At 40.6% G+C, this 22,101-nt stretch overlaps 1 protein-coding gene across 6 annotated transcripts in view; it reads left to right on the plus strand.

Annotated features, from left to right (window-relative positions):
* The first annotated feature begins 1,208 nt into the window (after positions 1 to 1,208).
* Positions 1,209 to 22,101, plus strand: part of LOC144678890 (protein PALS2-like) — a 141,311-nt gene continuing 120,418 nt past the window's right edge. Inside the window, exon 1 of one of the 6 annotated variants that reach the window (XM_078538916.1) lies at positions 1,209 to 1,495. In XM_078538916.1, the coding sequence (XP_078395042.1) occupies positions 1,444 to 1,495 (52 nt within the window). In that variant the 5' untranslated portion in view covers positions 1,209 to 1,443. Of the gene's footprint in view, positions 1,496 to 20,778; positions 20,818 to 21,207; positions 21,231 to 22,101 lie in introns of those variants that run through there. The other 5 variants (XM_078538917.1, XM_078538918.1, XM_078538921.1 and 2 more) reach the window with 5 other exon arrangements.

Genomic DNA, 22,101 nt, shown 5'->3' on the forward strand with positions numbered 1-22,101 from the left:
GTAAATAGGAATAGTAGAATCACCAGCAGCAACTGTTCAAAAAAAGGGGCCAGAGGTTATGATCTGAAATTGTTTAATGTGCTGCTGAGTCTGGCAGTTTGTAAAATGTCTAATGGACTTTGTTTTCTTATGTTGTGTTTCATTAGAACAGTGTAGGAATTTGAAGACAGTGGTGTCAGAGTGGGATGGAGAATTGAAATGACAACTGACCGGAATCTCAGGGTCACACTCTCAAACTGAACAGAGGTATTCCTGAAAGCTATCACCCAATTTCTGTTTGATCTCCCCAATGTACAGGGCAGGAAATTCAGTGAACCAAATTGAAAGTACAAGTAAATCGTTGTTTGAGCTGTAGTGATATTTGGGACCCTGGACGGTGGGAAGGGAGGAGATAAAGGGGCAGATGTTTACGGCAGGGCAAAATGCATTGCCATACTTAGTTAACAATGTTACTTTTGTGCAATTATCAAAATGTAGAAACTGAACTAGATTGACCTTGGAATAAAAGCAGAAAGTGCTAGAAATTCTCAGCAGGTCTGTCAGCATCTAAGGAGAGAGAAACGGAGTTAACGTTTGGAGTCGAATATGACTCTTCTTGAGTTCGGGGCGTGTTTCCAACAATCAATTTCCAATTGCCATCTTTTGTTTCACCCAAAACAGGCCAGCCCCTCTCCGCTGTTTCCTTTCCTTAAGTCGGTCAGAGTTCCAGCAACCCCAACAACTCATCCATGCGCTGAAACACTCCACTTGTTCATTATAAGGTTCAACCCCTCGTCAAAATAGGAGACCTTCACTACCAGCGGGAAACCCGATACGGCGTGACCCGCTGGCAAATCGGCGTTTGTGCAAGACCTAATAAAGCAAAAACAAAATAACTGCGGATGCTGGGAATCTGAACGTGGCTCTGCTGGAAGGTCATCCACCCGACCTGAAACGTGAACTCTGTCACTCCACAGCTGCTGCTTGACCTGCTGAGTACTAGCAGCACCTCCTGCTTTTTTAAAAAAAGAAATCGTGCAAGGTGGCTGAGTGAAATATTAACCCCCACTTGAGAATGGACATGAGAAAAAGCAAACATCACCCACCTCTGACAGTGACGCAGGTCACTTTATCAAGTCAGCCAAGTGGGAGCGGACTCAGCAGCTGCTCCGAAGGGTGCATGTTTGACGCATGCGGACTGTCTCCTGGTGTTGGGCTGCGCAGTCCGCGCTGGCGGGCACGTGACGCTGCCAATCATTCCCCCCCCTCCTCCTCTCCTCTCCTCTCCTCCCCCGGTGCCGCTGTCTCCTCGCCATCTTCTGTCCAAGGGAAGCCCAACTTCCGTGTGGAATTCCGCCGCCAGTCACGTTCCGCCCGTGGAAGGTGTGAGCTGGGAATTGGAACGCGCCGGTTCTCTGCTTCGTTCGGCCTGTGGCTCGCGCGTTCTGTTGACACACGGCGCGCATGTGCGCGCGCGCACGCACGGAGGGAGAGAAAGGGAGCCGCTTCCACACAGGTTTGTGCTTTCTACACTTGCGACTTCACCTTCCCCTGCTCCACACTTCTCCACCTTCATTTAATTTTGCTTGTATTTTAAATTTTGATGTATTGACTGTAAGACGGTTTTTTTCTAATTGAACGAAATAATCCGGCAACTGTAATAAGCTCGTGCTTCTGATGTGAAAGTTTGTAGCACAGCTCTGGGGTAACGTCTGCTGTTCTGAATCGTGATTTGGCCGAATATGTTTTAACTGCTTTAATCGTCTTGCAGTCATTGTGTGCAATGTGCAGTTAGTAATACTAATGTCCGTCACTAGGGCAGTGGAGGGGGGTGTGTAAGGCAATTCCTAGGCGGGCTTCCTCATTGAGGAAATAGATTGCCCTCTATCTCCGTACATAGTGTGTGGGGATTTATACACGTGTAAAACCAAAGCTAATGTTAATTTGTCTTGCCCGCCTTTATACTTCTCGTCCTATTGTATGAAGTGGTCAGGCCGTGCCTTTACCAGTGTGCTTAATGTGTCTTACTGATTTCACAGTAGTAGTAGTTAGTGATGTACCTAAAATATGATCCAAACACCCCTTGGTTGTTTTGCAAGGTGGCCATATGTAGTAGAATTGCTTTCTGATTTTAGTGAAGGGCATTTTGCAGATTTTGCTGTTGATGCGAGGTGCTGGCGTTAGTTGCTTAGAGATAGACATTTCACAGGTTCAGAAGAAATGTTACAAACTGTCTTGTTAGTATTCTGTGGTGCAGCATGTTGGATGATGATCCTGTCCTGTTGCATGTAGCAGAATGTGGAAAAAGAAAATTCGCTTTCGAATTTAACTCGAACACTTTAACCGGTAATTCGATAATACTAATGATCACATTTACACTAGTCAAATTACTCTCTCGAGGCCGAGATATCAATACCTCTTCTAGAAACCCAGGCAACTCAATTCTATTTAAATTTATTTCTCCTTTGGTTTGTCCTGTTTGAATTTTGAGGATCTGAATTGTTTGAAAATGTTATTTCTGACATTGTAACAGTCTACTTTGTGGGACCTTGTCCAAAACCTACCTAAAATCCATGTAAACCACATCAAATGAACTATCTCATTGACCCTTCTTGTTAGTTCCTCGAAAAACTCAATCAAGCTAGTCAGACAAGATCTTCATCTAACATTCACGCTGACTGCCCTGAATATACCGTGCCTTTCTAAATGACAACCAATACTGTCCATCATACCACTGAGGTTAAGCTGACTGGCCTGTAATTACTCAGTTTATTCCTTTCTTGCTTTTTAAATAATGGTACATTAGCAGCTGCAAGTCCTTAGTCACCAAAGTTGTAGCCAGTGATGATTTGAAAATGACAGTCAGAGCCTCTGCTATTTCCTCTCTTGCTTCTCTGAGCAGCCGGGGATATATTTCACCAGGGCTTGATTTATCTACTGTCCAAGATGCTAAATCCCCTTAGTATTTCTTCTCCCTGTTTATCCCATCCAGTAGTTCAGCTCATCCACAACATCAGTATCGTCATCCTGTTTTGTGAAGACAGATGCAAAGAATTCATTAAGAACCATGTCCACGTCTTCAGTCTCCACATAAAGGTTACCTGTTGACCACTATTAGGCCTTTTTCTTAATTATCCTGTTGCTCTTTATTTGTAAATTATATTTGGGTTTTCCTTGATTTTACTTGCCAATGTTTTTTCATGGCCTCTGTTTTCCTAATTAAGTTTTCAATTTCATCCCTGCACTTTCTATATTCACCTAGGCTTTCTGCATTTCTGTACTGCTAGGCTTCTGTAGTATTGAGTTCTCTGTATCTGATATTTTGTTCTGGTTTGATGAGTTAAAGTGAAGGTGTGTTTGATTGAGAGTGCCACTTCTCTATGGAAGCCAAGTCCACTTCACAAAGTTTGACCTGTGCGCAGGAGCAGACTCATTTTCAGATCTGGAGATAGATTTACATTCCCTTTATATTTTTAAAAGCTCCCTCTTTTTGGATTGAGAGGAGGCTAAAAAATGTGCACCCATAATTTTCTTCCTGCTGCAATTTTAGATTGTATTCTGAACTCTTGTCAGATGATAGTAGGTTGGCTGTTTCCAGACCTCTGCCATTACCTTCTTTAGCGAGCTGCTGAAAGTTTGCAAGAGTGATATTCCTGCCTGTCTCCATTTAAAACACTACAGCCGTTACATGACAGTTGCCCACTTAACATAGCAATGATTAGGAATAGAGGAGTAGTGCAATAAAATGATCTATGTATTGCCATGCCCTCTATTAGTGCTTCAAATACAATACAAACCAGTTGTGCAGATATTTTATAAATGTTTAGATAATTATTGTCAAAGGATGGAAATTGCATTAGTAAACTGATGGAGCTGTGCATTAAAACATTTATTTTTAATAGAGATTCCAATTTATAATTAAATATATAGGTTGCACTAGAGCAGTGTTGTCCAATGCGCTCACCAAATGTAGCAAATTGACCGTAGACGTGGTGAATTGATGCTGTTCATTTTTAGAGCCACACAATGCTGTTGTTAAAAGTTACAGTGATGGGTATGAGTGTGGTTCTCATTCACTGACAGCTATTTGTCCGTCCCTAATTTAGACAGAAGTCACATATCAGTCAGACTGCAACTTTGTTTTTCAGAGCATAGTTCAGGCTTTATATTGTCCTGAACCTGAATATAGCTCGGGTTTTTAGTGACCTGGAAGCTGAATGGTCATTTTCTCAATGAAACGAGAAAAATAATCCAATGTTTATTGCTAAAAAAGACATTTTGTTGAAGCTTTTCATCTTGCACTCATCGCAAGAATATCAATGTCATGGGAAACAACAGCTTTATACTGTATGAGAAGAGAGTGCTGATTGGTTGGCCATTGGACTCTGATTGGTAGAAGTGTTGCTATGGAGAATGAACCAGTTAACTGTTTGGCGTCAAATGAGAGATTATGGGAGGTTGGTCATGAGCCATTAAATTTTTGAACTGTTTGGAAATGGCAGGTGATAGAATGTAAGCAAGGTAAGAGTAATAAGTACAGAAGCCAATACAAAGAAATTTGATTCTTTTCTCTTCCTGAGTCTCCTAATATATAAATTCTGATAAAATAGACAGTTTTCACTTGAAGAAATTTGTATTAACTGAAGCAAACTATCAGAAACAGAACACTTCAGGTAACAGATTGTCACCACCCTTTTTGAGAGTTTGTACAGTGGGCTTAGTTTGTGGAACAGTTGGATTGCAAAACCCTTTTGAAGTTGCTCTGGCACTGGTGTATTGGTCTTGACTGATAGTTTACAGTCTCAAACTTGTTTTCAGAGAATTGCACATTTAATTAATATTGCATATATTTAATATTGCGTATATTTTGTATCATGTGGAGAATATGGTGACTGGATCATCACAAGTTTGGTGAGCCTCAATCCTATTGAACAGTATTCTTATAAGTTACACTTATGACCTTGTATTGGAGTCTAAAGATTGTTCGCATCCATGTGAAAGCTTTGTCCTACAGTGGTCATTTAAAAGGTTAGCGTAAGTTTATCTATGCCATGAGTTTTATGACATTTGTTTTAACAGACATGTTTCACTCTAACAAGATAGTCGTAAAGCTTCCCTGTTCTATGCCAAATGGGTTATTTAATGTTGAATAGACCATAGTTTAATCCACTCTGTGGAAATATAATAAATCACTAGAATTGACACAGATTTGCATTTTTATTAAATGATGGAATATGTGATTCCCCAAAATACTTAATAATCCATTCACTTGTATTTAATCTTGTACTGAATTTTGTTACCAATGGGCAACGGATTAGTACAGTAGGTTATTAATTTTATATACCATATACTTGTAATTATCCCTGGTTGTCAATCCTTCTATGGACTCTCAAAAATTTGCGGAGGCAGGGGTGATGGCAAGGAATAGTGGGGCACTTTCAGACTGGAGGGTATAATGCATACATTTTGATACATTCCTGCCCCAATGATTGCGTCTAAGATGGCAAGTCCTTCACCCTTTATTTTGTGGTCTCTGAAATGCTCCTTCTAAACCCCGCTGCCTGCTACTTATCTCCACTTTCAAAACCAGTGCCTTTTGTGATCTCTTCAGTTTTTCTTCCATTTCTGCATGGCGTCTTTTCCTTCATGAAGCCCCTTAAAATATTTTGCTGCATAAATGCTGTTGCTCAAATTGGGCAAATTGATATTGTGTAATCGGTCAGCTAGGACTTATTCAAGAGCATCGTGCGTTGATAGGCATGGGAAGTTTCCTCTGTCCGAACAACCCCATAACCCTGTTGTTTGTTTTATGTAGGAAAAGGTGCCACATACTGTCAGTTGTCCATTCTTTAAATTTTTATCTAATTGCTCTTTTTTTATCTGAATTGTATGTTTCTACTGTCTGTCCTAACTCTTCACAAAGTAGTTAAATCTAATGTTTTTGCCTCTCCCAAACTTCAGCTTTTACTTCTGTTTGTCAATCTTGAATATATTATTGATGTTCAGTTTATCTGTTCTTTAAGAATTTTGAATAATGTCTACTGAGCTTTGTCTTCAATGTAAATAATTTAGCTCTTGGTTTCTCCTCACAGCTCAGGAGTCTTAAACTGCCCTCCCTTTTCTGTCCAACCTTCTTTATTATCATCTCTTGGGACTTGTTCAATCCCTCTGCTTGTTCGTCTCCAAGATCCAGTTAATTTTCACTACCCCCCCCCCCCCCCCCCCCCCCCCCCCCCCGGCAAACAAAACCCCCTTTGTGTTGTGCTCTGTAACCTGGCCAGTTGGCTTATGCTCCCACTGTTTATTTCCTTCTCCTATTACTTCCATATTAAAGGCCATTTGCACTCATCAACCTACTTTCCCAACCTATCTAAGCCTGTCCTCTATTGCCTGACACCAAGATATTCAAGGCCTTTTAGCTTGATGAGGGGATTGCATCTTGCAATGAGATGGGAGATTATAAATTTTTCAGTTTTGCTGCGGTTGAGGGAATTCTTTGACCATACTGGACAAAAGGAAACAGCTGAAAGTAAGTGAAACCTATAATTGGCCAAAGAATAAATGTGGTTTGGTAATGCAATTATTCTAAATTAATTATTTTTCTTCATCTTTACACAAGGCCTGCCATTGCTGTAATCTCAATTTCTGGCTCATAAAAACATTAAAAATATGTCCAGTCCTTTTGAAAAAAAGTAAGTCTGCTTTATCATGGCTGCCTTCTTCAAGAGCCACCCTGTGTTGACACACTGCCTATCTGACAGTAAACCATAAATTTCTCAAGTTGAACATAGGGAAAACTGAAGTTTCTCAATCTGTACCATTGCCCCAACACCATCCTCACCCCTTGGTATTCACTTGGGTTCAATTAATCACTGTGCAGCTTTAAACATGAGTTGAGCTTCAAACCCCATGTTCAATCCATAACATATCTGCCCCCTCCTAGCTACCTCACCTCTAACGTTACTGAGCTCTATCCATAATTCTGTTACATTATACTTCACCGTTGCCCTCTTCAACTTCCCAAGGCGCACCTTATTCTTAAACTGTTCTTAATCTTTTTGTTTCCTGAGTTTTGTAGATTTGAATTGGCAACCTTTTTAGATTATTTTACATTCTAGGTAATATGATGAGGTATTGATGGCGGATGATGTGAAACTTGAAGCATCATAAACTGTGGGGAGGATGGAATAGAACTTCACAAAGACAAGTTGTTGGACAAGTGGCAGATGAAGTTCAATGGGAAGAAATGGGAAGTGATTCATTTTAGTAGGAAGAACACGGAGACAATATAAAATAAAACGTACAATTCGATAGGGGGTGCAGGAGTAGAGGGATCTGGGCATATATATGTGTAAGCCATTGAAGGTGGCAGGACAGGTTTATTCATTTTTTGGGATGTGGACGTCACTAGCAAGGCCAGCATTTGTTTCCCATCCCTAATTGCCCTTAGACTGAATGGCTTTCTAGGCCATTTCAGAGGGCATTTGAGAGTCAGCCACATTGATGTGGGTCTGAAGTCACATGTAGGCCAGACCAGACCCGGTAAGGGTGGCAGATTCCCTCCCCCAAAGGACATTAGTGAACTAGATGGCTCTTAACAACAATCGATGATTGATAGTTTCATTACTGAGACTAGCTTTCAATTCCATTCTGGATTTATTAATTGAATTCAAGTTCCACCAGCTGCCATGGTGGAATTTGAACACATGACCCCAGAGCATAGCTTGGGCCTCTGGATTACTAGTCCAGTGACATGAACACTATGCTACCATCTCCTCCAAGATGGTGCGGTTAATAAAGCATACAGTATCCTATGCTCTATTAATAGGGGCATAGAGTACAAGAGCAAGGAGGTTATGTTGAACTTGTATAAGACACTAGTTAGTTCAGCCTCAGCTGGAATATTGCATTCCGTTCTGGGGCTGCACTTTAGGAATGATATGAAGACATTGGAGAGAGTGCAGAGAATGGTTCCAGGGCTGAGGAACTTCAGTTACGAAGATAGTTGGAGAAGAGAAGGTTAAGGGGAAATTTGATAAAAATTGGCAAGATCATGATAGATAGAGAATCTGCTCCCATTTGTGAGAGGGCACAGATTTAAAGCAATTGGTAAGAGAAGCAAATGTGACATGGGGAGAAATGTTTTCATGTAGCAAGTAATTGACTTGCAAGTCTTGACTGCACTGCCCGAGTGTGTGGTAGAGGCAGGTTCAATCAAGGCACTGAAAAGGGAATGATATTTTCTGAAAAGGAAGAATGTGCAGGGTTATGGGGAGAAGGTGGGGGAATGGCAGTAGGTGAGTTGCTTATTCAGAGAACTGGTGCAGACACAATGGTGCAAATGGCCTCCACTTGCACTGTAACAATTCTGTGCTACTCTAGATTTAATTACAGCAAAATCTCATTTACCTGTGTGGTCCCTATCTTTCAGCAAAGACTCATTTCATTAGTGTCTCATTCCAGTTGGCATCTTACAGCTCAAGAGCTTTCGGTTTGTGGAATTACACCGAGGATATGTATGGTGTTATTGCACTATGCCACTGGCTTATTGTAAGTCATTTGTTGGTTGAGAAAGCTATGTTTCTGAATAACTTTTCTTTGCCCTGGACTATTTCATGAAAAATTTGTTCTTGCTATGATATCAAATATTCATACCTCTCCGTCAAATTATAACCCCGTTTTGAGTTTTCTTCTGCCTAATTTATCCAGTTGCTCATCTTGATGCTTCTGCAGTGAATGGTCATCCTATTGTAGCATTTAGATAGCTCTGCTTTTATAGTCAATTGTAGCCTACTTTCTACTTATTCATACTTGATCTTCTATAATGTTCAACAATTGTTTGGGTCTGGTACTTGCATTTGATTGTGTATATTGTTGTAAGCTGTTCCCATCTTATTCTCATGAATGGGCATTTTTCATTGCTGAGAGATGTCCATTTCTGTTTTGTGGGCAGCACTTGTTTTTTTTCCTCTTCCCCTGAAGTAATTAAATATTTGATTTTTTTACATGAAAATATTAAAGCAAATTATATGTATCTGAAAGTATGGGTCTACAGTTAAGTATAGACTGCAAAACCTAATTTGCAGTTTTATTTTTATTCCCATTGATTGAAAGGGAAGCTTGTAGTAGTATTGAGCTAAGCTCTTAATTCATTACAGAAGATAATGTTCCTGGAGGGGGGATGTGCCAGGATTATAACAGAGGAGCAATAGCACAAGTTTGGGTTGTTTCTCTCTAATTATTGGGTAACAGACTTTAAGTTTTACATGGCACTAAAACCATTGGGAGTTTACATACGAATACGCAAACAGAATTTCTACTGATAGTCTGAATTAGAGCAGTTTGCCTCCCTATCTACTTCATTTTCCCTACTTACAAAAAAATAGACCACGTGGTCTATATTCAAGGCCTTTGGATAGAGAATGCCTTTCAGTCTTGATGTTTATCAGGGGTTTGCTTATTCAGTTGAATACCTGTATCATGTTGCTATGTATACATTGAATAAAGTGAGTCTCAATTCTGCTGCAATAAAAAATCCTGAAATGCACAGGGAGTGACTCAGCATCTGTGAGAGAAAAAAGGGCTAATGTGTTGGTTGTGATCCACCAGCTTTGTCTTGTGTTCAAAATTAAACACTTCTGTATGCGTTGCTCAGCTAGCTGGTGTATATATGTCATGCTAAAGAGAACAGAGGTATTCAGTGGTTAATTCTGAGAAGGTAAACAAGTGCAAAATATGGCAGATGATGGAAATCTGAAATAAGAGCAAAAATGCTGGAAATACTCAGATCTGGCATCTCTGCTTCTCTAGTTAACATTTTAAGACATTTTCTGATTTCATTTGCTGGTTATTTGGATGATAAAATAGTGAGAGAATGAGGGTATGCACATTGTGAGCAGTACTTCCAAAATTACTTGTAAATATAGATCTGTAATCCCTTGTGTATGTGTTTTTTTTTCAAATAAAGCAAAATCCTCTGATTTGAGCCAGTCGAAATGGCCTTGGATGACTAGTCCCTTCTATTCCCTCATCTCCTTTCTGTTCTCTTTTACTCCACGATTTTTGGGTGCACCAGACGTCCTACTAATCTGATATGGCATGATTCGACCACTAACCAAACTCAGTCATTACATTGCCTGCGTTTTTGACAAAGATTGGAAGGTGTATAAGTTGTTATTAATTAATGCATGTTCTTTGTCATTATCAAATCACATGGATGCATCATGTGTTATTATATATTGGTTGTCTACAGGCTTTTTCAGGAACAAAGTGTCCAGCTAAAAGCCAATTATCTATCCAACAGAAGAATTATATTTTCTGTTGGACAGATGGAATTTGCTCTTGATTTATCGCAAGCTGCATGGTGTTCAGTGGGGCTGCTGCATAACCATAATTATATTTTTGCGTGTTTTGCAGGCTGGGTGCATGCTAAGATAACTAGCTCCTTTAGCAAGGGCACATACAACTGCAAATCTGTTTTTTCTCATGTCTGAGCTATTTTTGCTCTGAAGCTTATTCTTGAGATGGAATTACTAGAATGTCCAAAGTATAGAACTTATGGATCTGAAATTTGCTCTTTGAGGGCTTTATTTCAAGTTTCATCTATTTTCTGGTGAGCAATATTGGGTGGAATTGGAATTTAAAGGACTGATTTAGTAATCACTACTTTCAAACATCCCATTGTGTACAATGATTAGTTCTGAAGATGTATGGAAGTGTGCTTACCGCTTGGTAGGGCAAAACAGGGGAGGCATGGGCAGCCCATTTTACCCTCTGCCCAATTTTCTTTATTGCAGTCAGGCTGAGTGTAAAATGAGCAGCCAATTCGCTGACACCTGATTTGCGTTACTGTCCCAGGATCCCGCAATCAGAAATGGAATGAATGGTTAATTAACTTAAATGATTGTTGAGGGAAGAATTTTCAATGACTAGGGCACTGACAGAACTCCTTACTTTTCATAATAGTGCCATGGAACCTTTAACATCAGCCAAAACAATCAGAAGGGGTCTTGTATTTAACATCTTATCTGAATGATGGTGGTTCCAAAATGGCAACATTCCCTCAGTACTTCAGTGTCTCTGAGAGCAGTATCATGTTTCATATATTGTTTTACAGAGAATTAGAATGAAGCTATCTTGAGATGTGTTTTGTAGTGTTGAAACTGGTTGCTAGCTATACATGAATCATTTGGAGTAAGTGCAATCAGCAGAGTTTTTATAGTAAATGGATGTATTTGGACTTAACCTAAAGATCAAAATAAGATATAGGTCATATCCCACCTTCTTAATGGGGTATCCTGCTCCCCATTTCAGGTTCATTATATTCTGAAAGTGGTGCTGACAAATTTGCTGATGGATTGGAGGCTGAATAACTGCCTATTCTTTTTGAAGTAACACCTATGCTTTCTTCAGTTTGGAGACAGGTGGATTTTAAACTATAGCTATAACTACAGATTTGGAATGACTGAACACGTTTCATTTTTATTGTGCTGGGTCCTTTACCAGTATTTTGGGATCACATTCTGGAATTCAGCTGTTTATAATTAGGCTCTTTGCTTTATGGCAATTCAAATATTGTTTTTTATGACACGTGAGTTACATTTCCTGGAATTTTTATTGGTATTTTTGGCACTCTTATTTGCAATTTTGTCCTTTTTTTTCATAAATTACAAATTAAAAAGAAAAAGAAATTGATGGCCTTTGGCTAAGGTCAGCTTTGCACCTTCTGTACAACTGCTTGATTGGAGCTGCACTCAAAGTAGAGCAATTGCTGTTGTGACAAAATTAAGCTCACCTACAAATATGTATAAATTGTCTTTGTGCAGAACGACATACACAACTTAATGTATTTATAATGCAGCAATTGTTTTTGGAGTTCTGTGAAGCTGCTTTCTAAACCAATACTGCATGGTTTTGCACTTCTGTGGTATGATGGTTCAAAATTGAAGGACTAAAAGGAGTTTGCGAAAAAAGCAAGCAAGCAGACATATAGGAAGAAAACAAAACATGCTGGAATTCATCTAATTTGATAGGGAACTTGAATGAGGGACCACTAAAGGCAGTTCCTGTTGTAGATGTAATATATTTTGATGTACTTTTTACAAATCTGTTTTACCAATTATTATGTGCCACTGGTAACTCGTGGTTTCCCTTTAAACTGCACTTGTCAATAATATTTGAAACATTAAGTTTCTTCTCTTTTCTTCCTCCCCCCACAGCACCATGCAGTGTGTAGTTTTCTTTGCTTTTTAGAAATTAATTGAGGTACATTGTGTACACATTTATATTTGCCATAGACTGCTACTCCTGAAATGAGATGCTCTCAAATTGGCCAGACATGCTGGCTCTTTCGAGACGCTTATTAATGGGAAATTAAAGTATTCAACCGCCAGGGGAAACTTTGACAAAGATTTATCAATAACTGGAATCAAAGCTGGGGTTTGTAGGGACAATAGTCTGAGCTAGGGGACAAGTTGAAGCTTTTTATTATTTCTTTAACTGACAAAGTAAGCGAGTGTTAATACTCCACTGTAGGTATTTTGAGTGAAAGGTGCATGAATGTGTTCACTAATATTTTTGGAAGTCCATCCACATTAATCAGCTATTGACCTGTTGTAGTTTTTCTGAATAAAAGTATAGGGTTTTGAATTTTTCATAAAAACTAGCATTAATAATGCTTTGTCTATTCTTCATGTCTACTGTTCTGAGAATTCTTAAATATAGAATGGGGCATTTAAAATAGTATTCTCCAGGATGCAATGATTATTCAAAAGGAAGCTGTTTGTTGCTTGCAGAAGAAGAATAAATGCAAATGTGACTGACATGATGCATGATGTATAAGTCATACAATGTTTTCAATAAAAATTGCTTCTTTTCATGCTTTCATAACACAAGTTTGTACCAACTACAGTGATAATGAGCTCCCAATTAGACATAATCATGGAATTGTTACAGCACAGTAAGAGGCCATTTGGTCCAATATGTCTGTGCTGTTCTCCAAATGAATAATTCACCTAGTGCTATTTCCCGCTTTCTCCCCATAACCCTGTACATTCTCCCTTTTTCAGATAATAATCGGTTCCCTCTTGAATACCTCGATTGAACCTGCCTCCACTTTTGGGCAAGAAATTCCAGATTAACTTGCATTTGCTCAAGTAGCTAATAATTTTGTCCTGAATTATTGTTTCTAGAAGCTTCCCCACCACTGAAGTTAAACTGACTGGCCTGTAGTTGTTGGAATTATCTTTACACCCTTTTCAGAACAATGGTGTAACATTGCAATTCTCCAGTCCTCTGGCACACCCAAATCTAAGGAATACTAGGAAATTATAGCCATTTGCCTCCATAATTTTGACTCTCACTCCCCTCAGTATCCTTGGATGCATCCCATCTGGTCCTGGTGCCTAATCAACTTTTAAGTACAGACAGCTTATCCAATACCACTACCTCAACAATTTTAAACCCCTCAAATGTCTGATTACCTCCTCTTTCACCATGACCTGGGAGCATTTTCTTCTTTGGGAAAGACGGATGCAAAGTGTTAATTTAATACTTCAGCTATTCCCCCTGCCTCCAACTGGTCCCTAATCGATCCCACTTGTCTTGTCATTTTACTATTTATATATATGTTTTATATTCATAAGATCCTGAGGGATCTTGATAAGGTGGTTATGGAGAGGGTGTTTCCTCTTGTGGAAGAATCTAGAACTAGGGGTGACTGTTTAAAAGTTAGGGGTCGCCCATTTAAGACAAAAATGAAGAGAAATTTTCTCTCGGAAGGTTGAGAGCCTTTGGAACTTTTCCTGAAAAGGCGGTGGAAGCAGAGTCTTTGAATATTTTTAAGGCAGAGATAGGTAGATTCTTGTTAAGCAAGGGAGTAAAAGGTTATCGGGGGTAGTTAGGAATGTGGAGTTGAGGTTGCAATCCATGATCTTATTAAATGGTGGAGTAGGCTTGAGGGGCCTACTCCTCCTAATTTATATGCTCATATTACCCTATAGAAGGCTTTGGGATTCCCTTTTTGTTCACTGCCAATTTCTTTTCATACTCTCTCTTTGCTTCTGTTATGTTTTTTCACTTCCCCTCTGAACCTTCTATATTTGCCTGGCTCTCGATTGTATTATCCATCTGACACCTGTCTTAAGCACACTTTTTCTTCAGTACCTTTCCCTTTCATGGGAATATACCATGATTGTGCCAAACTATCTCCTTTAAAGGTAGCCCATTGCTCAGCTAGAATTTTTGCTGCCAATCTTTGATTCCAATTGATCTGCCTGTGACTCATTTTTACACACATTGAAGTTGTCTTTCCCCCAGTTAATTATCCTTACTCTGGATTGTTGTTTGTCCCTTTTCATAACCAGCCTAAACCTTATGATACAATGAGCATTGTCTCCTAAATGTTCCCCTGCTGAGAACTTGATCCATTTGGCCTACCTCATTCCCAAGAACCAGGTATAGCAGTGCTTCCTTTCTCGTACTGCTGTAGAAAACTTTTCTGAACACACTGTAGGAATGCTTGCCCCTTTCTGTCCTTTACATTACTATTATCTCAGTCTGTATTCGGATAATTAAAGTCCCCCATTTATAAGTACTCTAAAATTCTTGCACCTCTCTGTAATTTCCTTGCAAATTTGTTCCTCTGCATCTACATAATTGTATTCTGCTTTCTGAAAGTCATTGCATTTTACAGCTCCTTAGTAGTAGGAGCAATTTATAGGGAAAGACACAAGGTGTCCCAAAATATGCACTGCCATAATTAACCCAATCTGCTAGCATAGGGTAGAGAAACATACTTTGAAGAACAAGGAACAATTGTATGTAAGAATCAAAATGAATGGGTGAAATGCCAGTGGATGCTCAGGAAGTGTTAATCAAATGCCTTAGCAAAGTTAATTTTGCATGAATGTGCTGGCAGATGAAGGCTGCACAAAATGTTCTTTTATTATTTGTCAATGTGTGGCCTATAGTGACTTATAATTTCAATGCTTGAGCTAGTATCGCTGCTTTAAGTCCTGATTAGAATCTTGCAATGTTGTCAAAAAGCCAGTAAGCATTTCACTTTCGGTAGTTTTAACAATTCAGGCTGAGCCTGAATTGGATTTTATAGGGCTCTGCAGTCTCCACCTCCCCCTGCCCCCTAAACGGTGGGTGGGGAGCAGAGTTAATTGCTTTAAGGCAAAACTTCCAGCCCTATCTTGTGAGCAAGTCCAGCTGTAGAGAGCTGCCGGCCATTTGGATAGCTGACAGCTCTGTGGGTACACCAGCACCAGCGGGAATGCTGGCAACTGCTGGGACTCCAGGCAGCCCTGCCATGCTGAGGAGTCCCAGGTATGTCCAGGGTCAGGGGTCAACAGGGGTGGAGGTGGGGGGAGGAGTGTTAGAGGGAGGGGGTGGAGGTGGGGAAGACCTCATCAGGGGTGCCTCTGAAGAACCCAGGGGGCCCACAAAAGAGGGTCACCTGGCTCTTTTACACACACACACACACTCCCCCCCCCCCCCCCCCCCCCCAAAATAAACCTACAGACAGGTTGGGAGGGGGTGGGTAGCAGCAGGAAGGCCACCTGCTGGATTTTATGTGCCCCCCTCCTTCACCTTTAAGCCCACCGGTGGGGGAGCATAAAACACAGCCCCATATGGCCAAGATCTTTCAACCCCAATAACAATGAACACTCAGATCTTCGCTGCTATTGAAAGTTGCAAGGCATTGGATGTTCCCAGGAGCTGATTTATGCCAGTTAAACCAGGAACCAGGAAATTTGGATACGTCAGAAATGACTCTGTGGGAGCCCTTGGGACCTGGAAGTATGCAAACTTAGGCAGTTTGCCCTATATTTACCTGGTTTTTACACTGATTTACTCAGAGCTGCACCTAACAGGTGTAAGCCTGCTCAGGAGCGCAGCTCTAAGTAAAGTCAGATGGCGTGTCAAAAAACTGCAGCACAAACACAGCATTGCTCACTCCCCCTCTTTCCCCCAGCCCCTGACACTGCTCAGCATCCCATTGCCTACCACCCTGCACTGCTCACTGCCTCCCATGTCTCCCTCTCGGCACTGCTCACCATTTCCCATTCTCCCTTTAGGCACTGCTCACTGCTGCCACCTTTTTCCCCTTGATTATTTAGTATATTTAGAATGCTATTAGTACCTTCTACCGTGAAGACTGAAGCACAGTATTTATTTAACTCCTCTGCCATTTCCTCGTTCCCCATTATTATTTCCCCAGCTTCATTCTCTAAGCGGCCAATGTTTACTTTGGCCTCTCTTGCTTTTTATATATTTAAAGAAGCTCTTACTATTTGTATTTATATTAGTTGCTAGTTTACCCTCAAAGTTTATTGATTCTACACCTTCCGATCCAAAATCCTTACTTGCTATCGTACTTATTCCATCTTATACTAACAAGGCTCCCCCACCACCCTTTCCTTCCTGCCTGTCCTTTTGAAAAGTCACACACCCCTGAATATTTCCTCTCAGTTTTGATCTCCTTGTAACCACATCTCTGTATTGGCTATAAGATCATATCTATTAACCTCTATTTGTACCATTAATTCATTTATTTTGTTCTGAATACTAGGTACATTTAATTAAAGGGCCATTAATTTTGCCTTTTTACCATTTTTTCTCCCTTTGACTCTATTTGTGCTTTTTTTTTATGGTTGTACACTCTGTCCCTTCCTGTCACACTCTGGGTATCATTACCTAAATAGCTGCCTGCAAGGCTGCCATGTAAGTCTATATATCTCCTTTCCAAAACCCCCCTCCCCGCATCTAGTTTAAAGCCCTCTCTACAGCCCTAGTTATTCGATTCGCCAGGACACTGGTCCCTGCACGGCTCAAGTGAAGCCTGTCCCACTGGAACAGCTCCCTTCTACCCCAGTACTGGTGCTAGTGCCCCATGTTCTAAAACCTATTCCTCACACACCAATCTCTGAGCCACACCTTTAACTCCTTGACTCTATTTACCCTATGCCAGTTTGCCCGTGGCTCAGGTAGTATTCCCGAGATTGTTACCTTGGAGGTTCTGCTTTTTAATTTGGCTCCTAACTGTTCAAATTCTTTCAGCAGAATCTCCTTTCTAGTCCTATGAATGTCGTTGGTACCAACATGGATGACGCCAACTGGATTCCTCCCCTCCCACTCCAAGTTGCTCTCTAGCCCTGAGGAAATGTCCTTAACCCTGGCACCGGATAGGCAACACAGCCTTCGGGACTCATGCTCTTGGCTGCTAACTGGATTTCCCTTTCTGCACTTAGTCCCTGGAGCTCCTGGACAGTATCTATCCCCCTAATTATAATGTCCCCTATCACTACTACGTTCCCATTTCCTCCCCCCACTTGAATGGCTCTCTGTACCACGGTGCCACGGTCAGTTCGCTCATCTTCCCTGCAGTCTCTGCTCTCATCCACACAGCTTGTAAGAACCTTGTGAATGTTGGACAATTGCAGTGGCCGAGGCTCCTCAAACGCTACCTCTTGGGCCCCCAAACCTGCATCACCTGCAGTCACACCCTCCTGTCCCTGATCACAGACCAAATTTGAATTACCTAATCTGAGGGGTGTGATCGCCTCCTGGAGTAAAGTGTCCAGGTAGTTTTCTCCCTCCCTGATGTGGTGCAATGTCTGCACCTCGGACCCCTGCTCCTTAACTCGGACCCGAAGTTCGTCGAGCTGCAAACACTTGGTACAGGTGTGTTCACCCTGGATCACCTTAGTGTCCAGCAGCTCCCACGTGCTGCAGTAGCAGCACATCAGCTGTCCTGCCATTGCTATTGTATTTTATTAAATTTATTAATTAATTACACTAGTATCCCCACTCTTTACACTTTATATTTTTTATACGCACCAGTATCGATCTTATACTTAACAAGCTATCTTTAAGAAAAAGAGGGAAAAAAAAGACTAGAGATCTAAACCCAAACTAAAGACCTTACTTTTACTTTAAAAGAAATACCCCCCCCCACCCCCCCAACCACCACTCCACACACCCACACCCACACACTTCCTGGGACTGCTTACCACCTGGGTCTGGAATTGAGGAGGTCTGCCGACCTGTTTGATAATACTAATTAGAATTTTCAGCCAAGTTGTTAGGCAGTTTTTATACTCATCCCATGTTCTCCAGTAGCTACTTCAAACATGATGACATCGGGGATTTTGTTTCCATTCAGCTGATATCTGTCTCCTCTTTTCCATATGTAGTGATCTTTGTCAGTCTCATCAGAAACTCATCAGTGGGGTAGATTTCTAGGCTTTGGTGAAAGCTCAAATTTGAGCTCTCTCTTTTAGTCTCTTTTCACTGTAAATTATGCTTAAACCGAACGCAACACTGGCTGAAACTAATTGCCTTTGGGTGTCTGCTGTGGCTCAGTAGTAGAATGCTCCTTTTGAACTACCCCAGGGACCTGAGCAGATAATCTAGGCTGACACTTAGTGCAGCACTGAGGGAGGGCTGCACGAATGGAGGTGCCTTCTTTCAGATGAGCTGTTAAACTGAGGCTCTGTCTCCTCCCTTAATTGAATGTGAAAGATCCAACAGCATTATACGAAGAAGAACGGGTGAGTTCTTCCAGATGTCCAGGCCAACATTTACCCCCTCAACCAACATGACTAATATAGATTTATCTGGTCATTATCCCCTAGCTCCTTTTGGGACCTTGCTGTGTGCAAATCAACATCCATATATTTCCTACATTACAACTACACTTCATTGCAGTTTATTTGAATGTCTCAAAATAGTTCACAAAGGTCATGAAAAGTGCTATATAAATGTAAGTCATGGCTCCTACCAGCTTGAGTAGCCTGATGCTTCTCTCCGGGTGATGAAGCAATTATGATATCATGTTACTATTTTCCAGAGAATAGGAGAGTAACTGCTTTGTGTTTAGGAAATTGGTTGATTTTTTTTTTACTTAAGTCTTGCTTTTTGGTTGCCAGTAGTTATCCATTTTCTGGGGAAGTTTTGTACATGAGTCATATTGAAAATAGAGGAGCAGTAGTCCTTCAGCCCATTATACTGGCTGTTTTTGTGCATTGCTGGTGCTTAACGTGCTCACCTTTTGCTTTTAGCACTTTGTATATTTGCAGGAACGTGGATATTTAAACCACTGTCTGTACTACAAGCCCTTGCTTGCTCAACTGGATGACTTGCCTGTCAAGGACTTGAGGTTGCTTTCTTTGGTTGGGGGGAGGGGTGGGGGTGGTAAAATCTAAATCTCAATCTGTTTATGACTGATGAAAAGTGTAGTTCAGCTGAACTAGTTTTTATTCAGAGTAATGCTACTCTTTTTTTTTTTACAGAGGGTTGCTTTTGACTAATGAGTCAGACAAGTTTATCATTCCATTTAATGCCAAATTTTCATTCTTGGAAAGAGACTACAACAAGATAACAAGAACTTGCATTTACGTAGCACCTTATCTATACTTAAGAGATCCAAAAATGCTTCAAAGCTATTGGTTGTTTTTCTGAAGTTTAGTTGCTAGTATAATCTTAGAATAATAGAATGGTTACAGCACAGAAGGAAACCTTCGGCCCATCATGCCCTTGCTGGCTCTCTACAAGAGCAACTCTGCTAGTCTCATTTCCCTGTTCTTATCTTGTGGCCATGCAGATTTGTTCTCTTCAGGTGTTTATCCAATTGCCTTGTGAAAGCCACGATTGAAACTGCCTCCTCCATACTTCCTGGTGTGCATTCCAGGTTCTACCATGTGCTGCGTAGTTTTCACTCATGTCACCATTGCTTCTTTTGCCAATCACCTTGATAATGTAGAGAAATTTGTCAACAAATTTGTGAACAGCAGGCTACCAAAAGAAGTAAATGACCAGATAATTGTTTTGCCACTGTTGATTGAAGGTCAGGTCAGAGAATTTGCCTACCCTTCTTCGAGTGTTAGATTCTTATGCACCCACCTAAGCAGGTAGATGAGACCTCTGTTAAATTTCTCACCTGCAAGGTGGCACCTCCCAATAGTGCAATGCTACCATGCAAACAGAACTGCTTTCAGTAAATTTCAAGGACCCTAATATTTGCTGGATGCAGGAAATATTTTAAAGTAGTTGGAGTCCAATGGTATGAGGTACTGGATGACTAAAGCAACATTGCTTAATTGGGTGTTAATCCGGTCTCCTCATTTAGAATCCCTAAATAGCTAAATGCCAATGAACTGATGCTGTGGTCTGTATTTTAGTCTTGCATGTACTATTTCTGTAAGTGTCACACTTCCTGGAACATTATTTGGCTATGTTACTTCTGTCATGCCTGCCTTTTGCACTTAAAAATGTATTATACATGTTGCTAGTGAGTCTACAGCATCACTCACTTCTGCCTACTAACATTGGACTGGTCACATGATGATCTCATGCTGTCTGTCCCCATCTCTCACTGCCTTGGCCTGCGATTTGTGTCTCAAAGGACCCATCCTCATATTTCTACATCCTTGGAATGGCACTTAAATACTATCAAATATATCATGTCCAAATCCCATTACTCTTACCTGACTGCATCCCAGAACATCTACCAACCAGCTATTCATAGATTCTGGAAATGTAACATTGTTATGTTACAAAATGTAACATTTGACTTGGAAGCTGTACAGTAAGGAAAATTTGTAGTTTCTAAAATCCTGTGGAATCTGTAATTGTTTTTAAGAATGTTTGAAAAGGATTTTTAAGAGTTTGCATCAATTGTAAAGGGATCAGTTGTATTTTTCTTGGATATTAATAAATAGTGGTCCATGTGACATGGTGACCCTTGACCTGGAAGCAGTAGCAACAGGAGGGAAATTAAGATGAGAAGCTGGCAGACAGAGAAGAGCTGCAGCAGAGGCGAGAACACAGAAGGTACGTTTACAAGGAGCTGTTTGTCCTGTTTAACTGTATTACACACACAAAGCTAAAGACAGAGTTAGAGCAGGGATTGTGAATTGGATAATTTTACTGCTGCTTCAGTTTTGCCAGAGCTGATCAGCCCATTTAACGGGATTTATTAAAGGGATGGATAAAGGAGTCTCTGGGAAGCTGCGTTATCAAGACTCTTGTGAATCTAGCTACGGAAGTTCGGCAGGAGTGTGCTGTTTAGGTGACGACATCCCAAAGGTGCCTGGAGACTATGGTTCCCGGTGAATGCAACTTGAGGATTAATTGATTGAGTGAAAGTAAGAGATCCAGAGGCTGATTTGGAGAACTTTGGAATTGCACAAGGTGCCAAAAGTCTGCAGGGAGTGAGTGAGATGGGTGCTGTGGTTGTGTAAGATGTATGTTTATTATATCGATTATTTAAAGTGAAATTTACCTTTTTTTTATTTGAAATATCATTTGCCTGTTAACTGATGTTTAATTTATGTCGGTTCTGATTTGTGTTAAAGTAAAAGTCACAAAAAGTGAAATCTTGGTAATTTCATTTGAGGGGGCTCATTTCAGTAAATTGGGGGGGGGGGTCATTTAGTAAATGTTGTTGTTTTTGTTCACGGTTCCCCTAGGGGGATTGTAACATATTTCATTATTTAACTAAATAAATATATGTGAACAGTGAGAGCTACTGATTTACAATTTCCAGAAAAATGTGAGCATAACTACCTCATCCTAAATCCAGAAATACTGGTGCATTCCAAAGCTTTGAAATAAAAACACATTTTCGCTTAGTAAATTTCCATAATTCGATTTCTGTTGTGCTTGACGGGGATTGACGATAAATGCAGGCCTTGCTAGCAAAGCCCACTTCTAATAATAAAAAAACCATAATGTCAGAGTATCTTGCTATGGGGGATGTACTATATAACATTATAAATTTGTACCTTTCCTTCTTTTGGGATGTTTCCCAATCCTAGCTGCCCTGAGGGTATTGAGTCAATCACATAGTGTGGGCCTGAAGTCATGAGTAGGCGTGGGGTTTGAACCCTCAATGCCTGGGTTGGGGTTTGAACTCTCAATGCCTGGGTTTCTAGTCCACGATCATAACTACTAGGCAATCATACCCATTAAGCATTTTGCCTGCCTGTTACAGTTTGTGATCATCCAATACCTGATTTAGTCTTTTACTTGGCAGCAATTAGATTTCTTAGCCTTAAGGGACGCATGCAGTTTAGCAGAAGAATTATGCAGCAGGCATCAGCAAGTCAATTAACT

The sequence above is a fragment of the Cetorhinus maximus genome, chromosome 3 (genome assembly GCF_964194155.1).
Source record: "Cetorhinus maximus chromosome 3, sCetMax3.hap1.1, whole genome shotgun sequence".
In the NCBI taxonomy this organism is placed as follows: domain Eukaryota; kingdom Metazoa; phylum Chordata; class Chondrichthyes; order Lamniformes; family Cetorhinidae; genus Cetorhinus; species Cetorhinus maximus.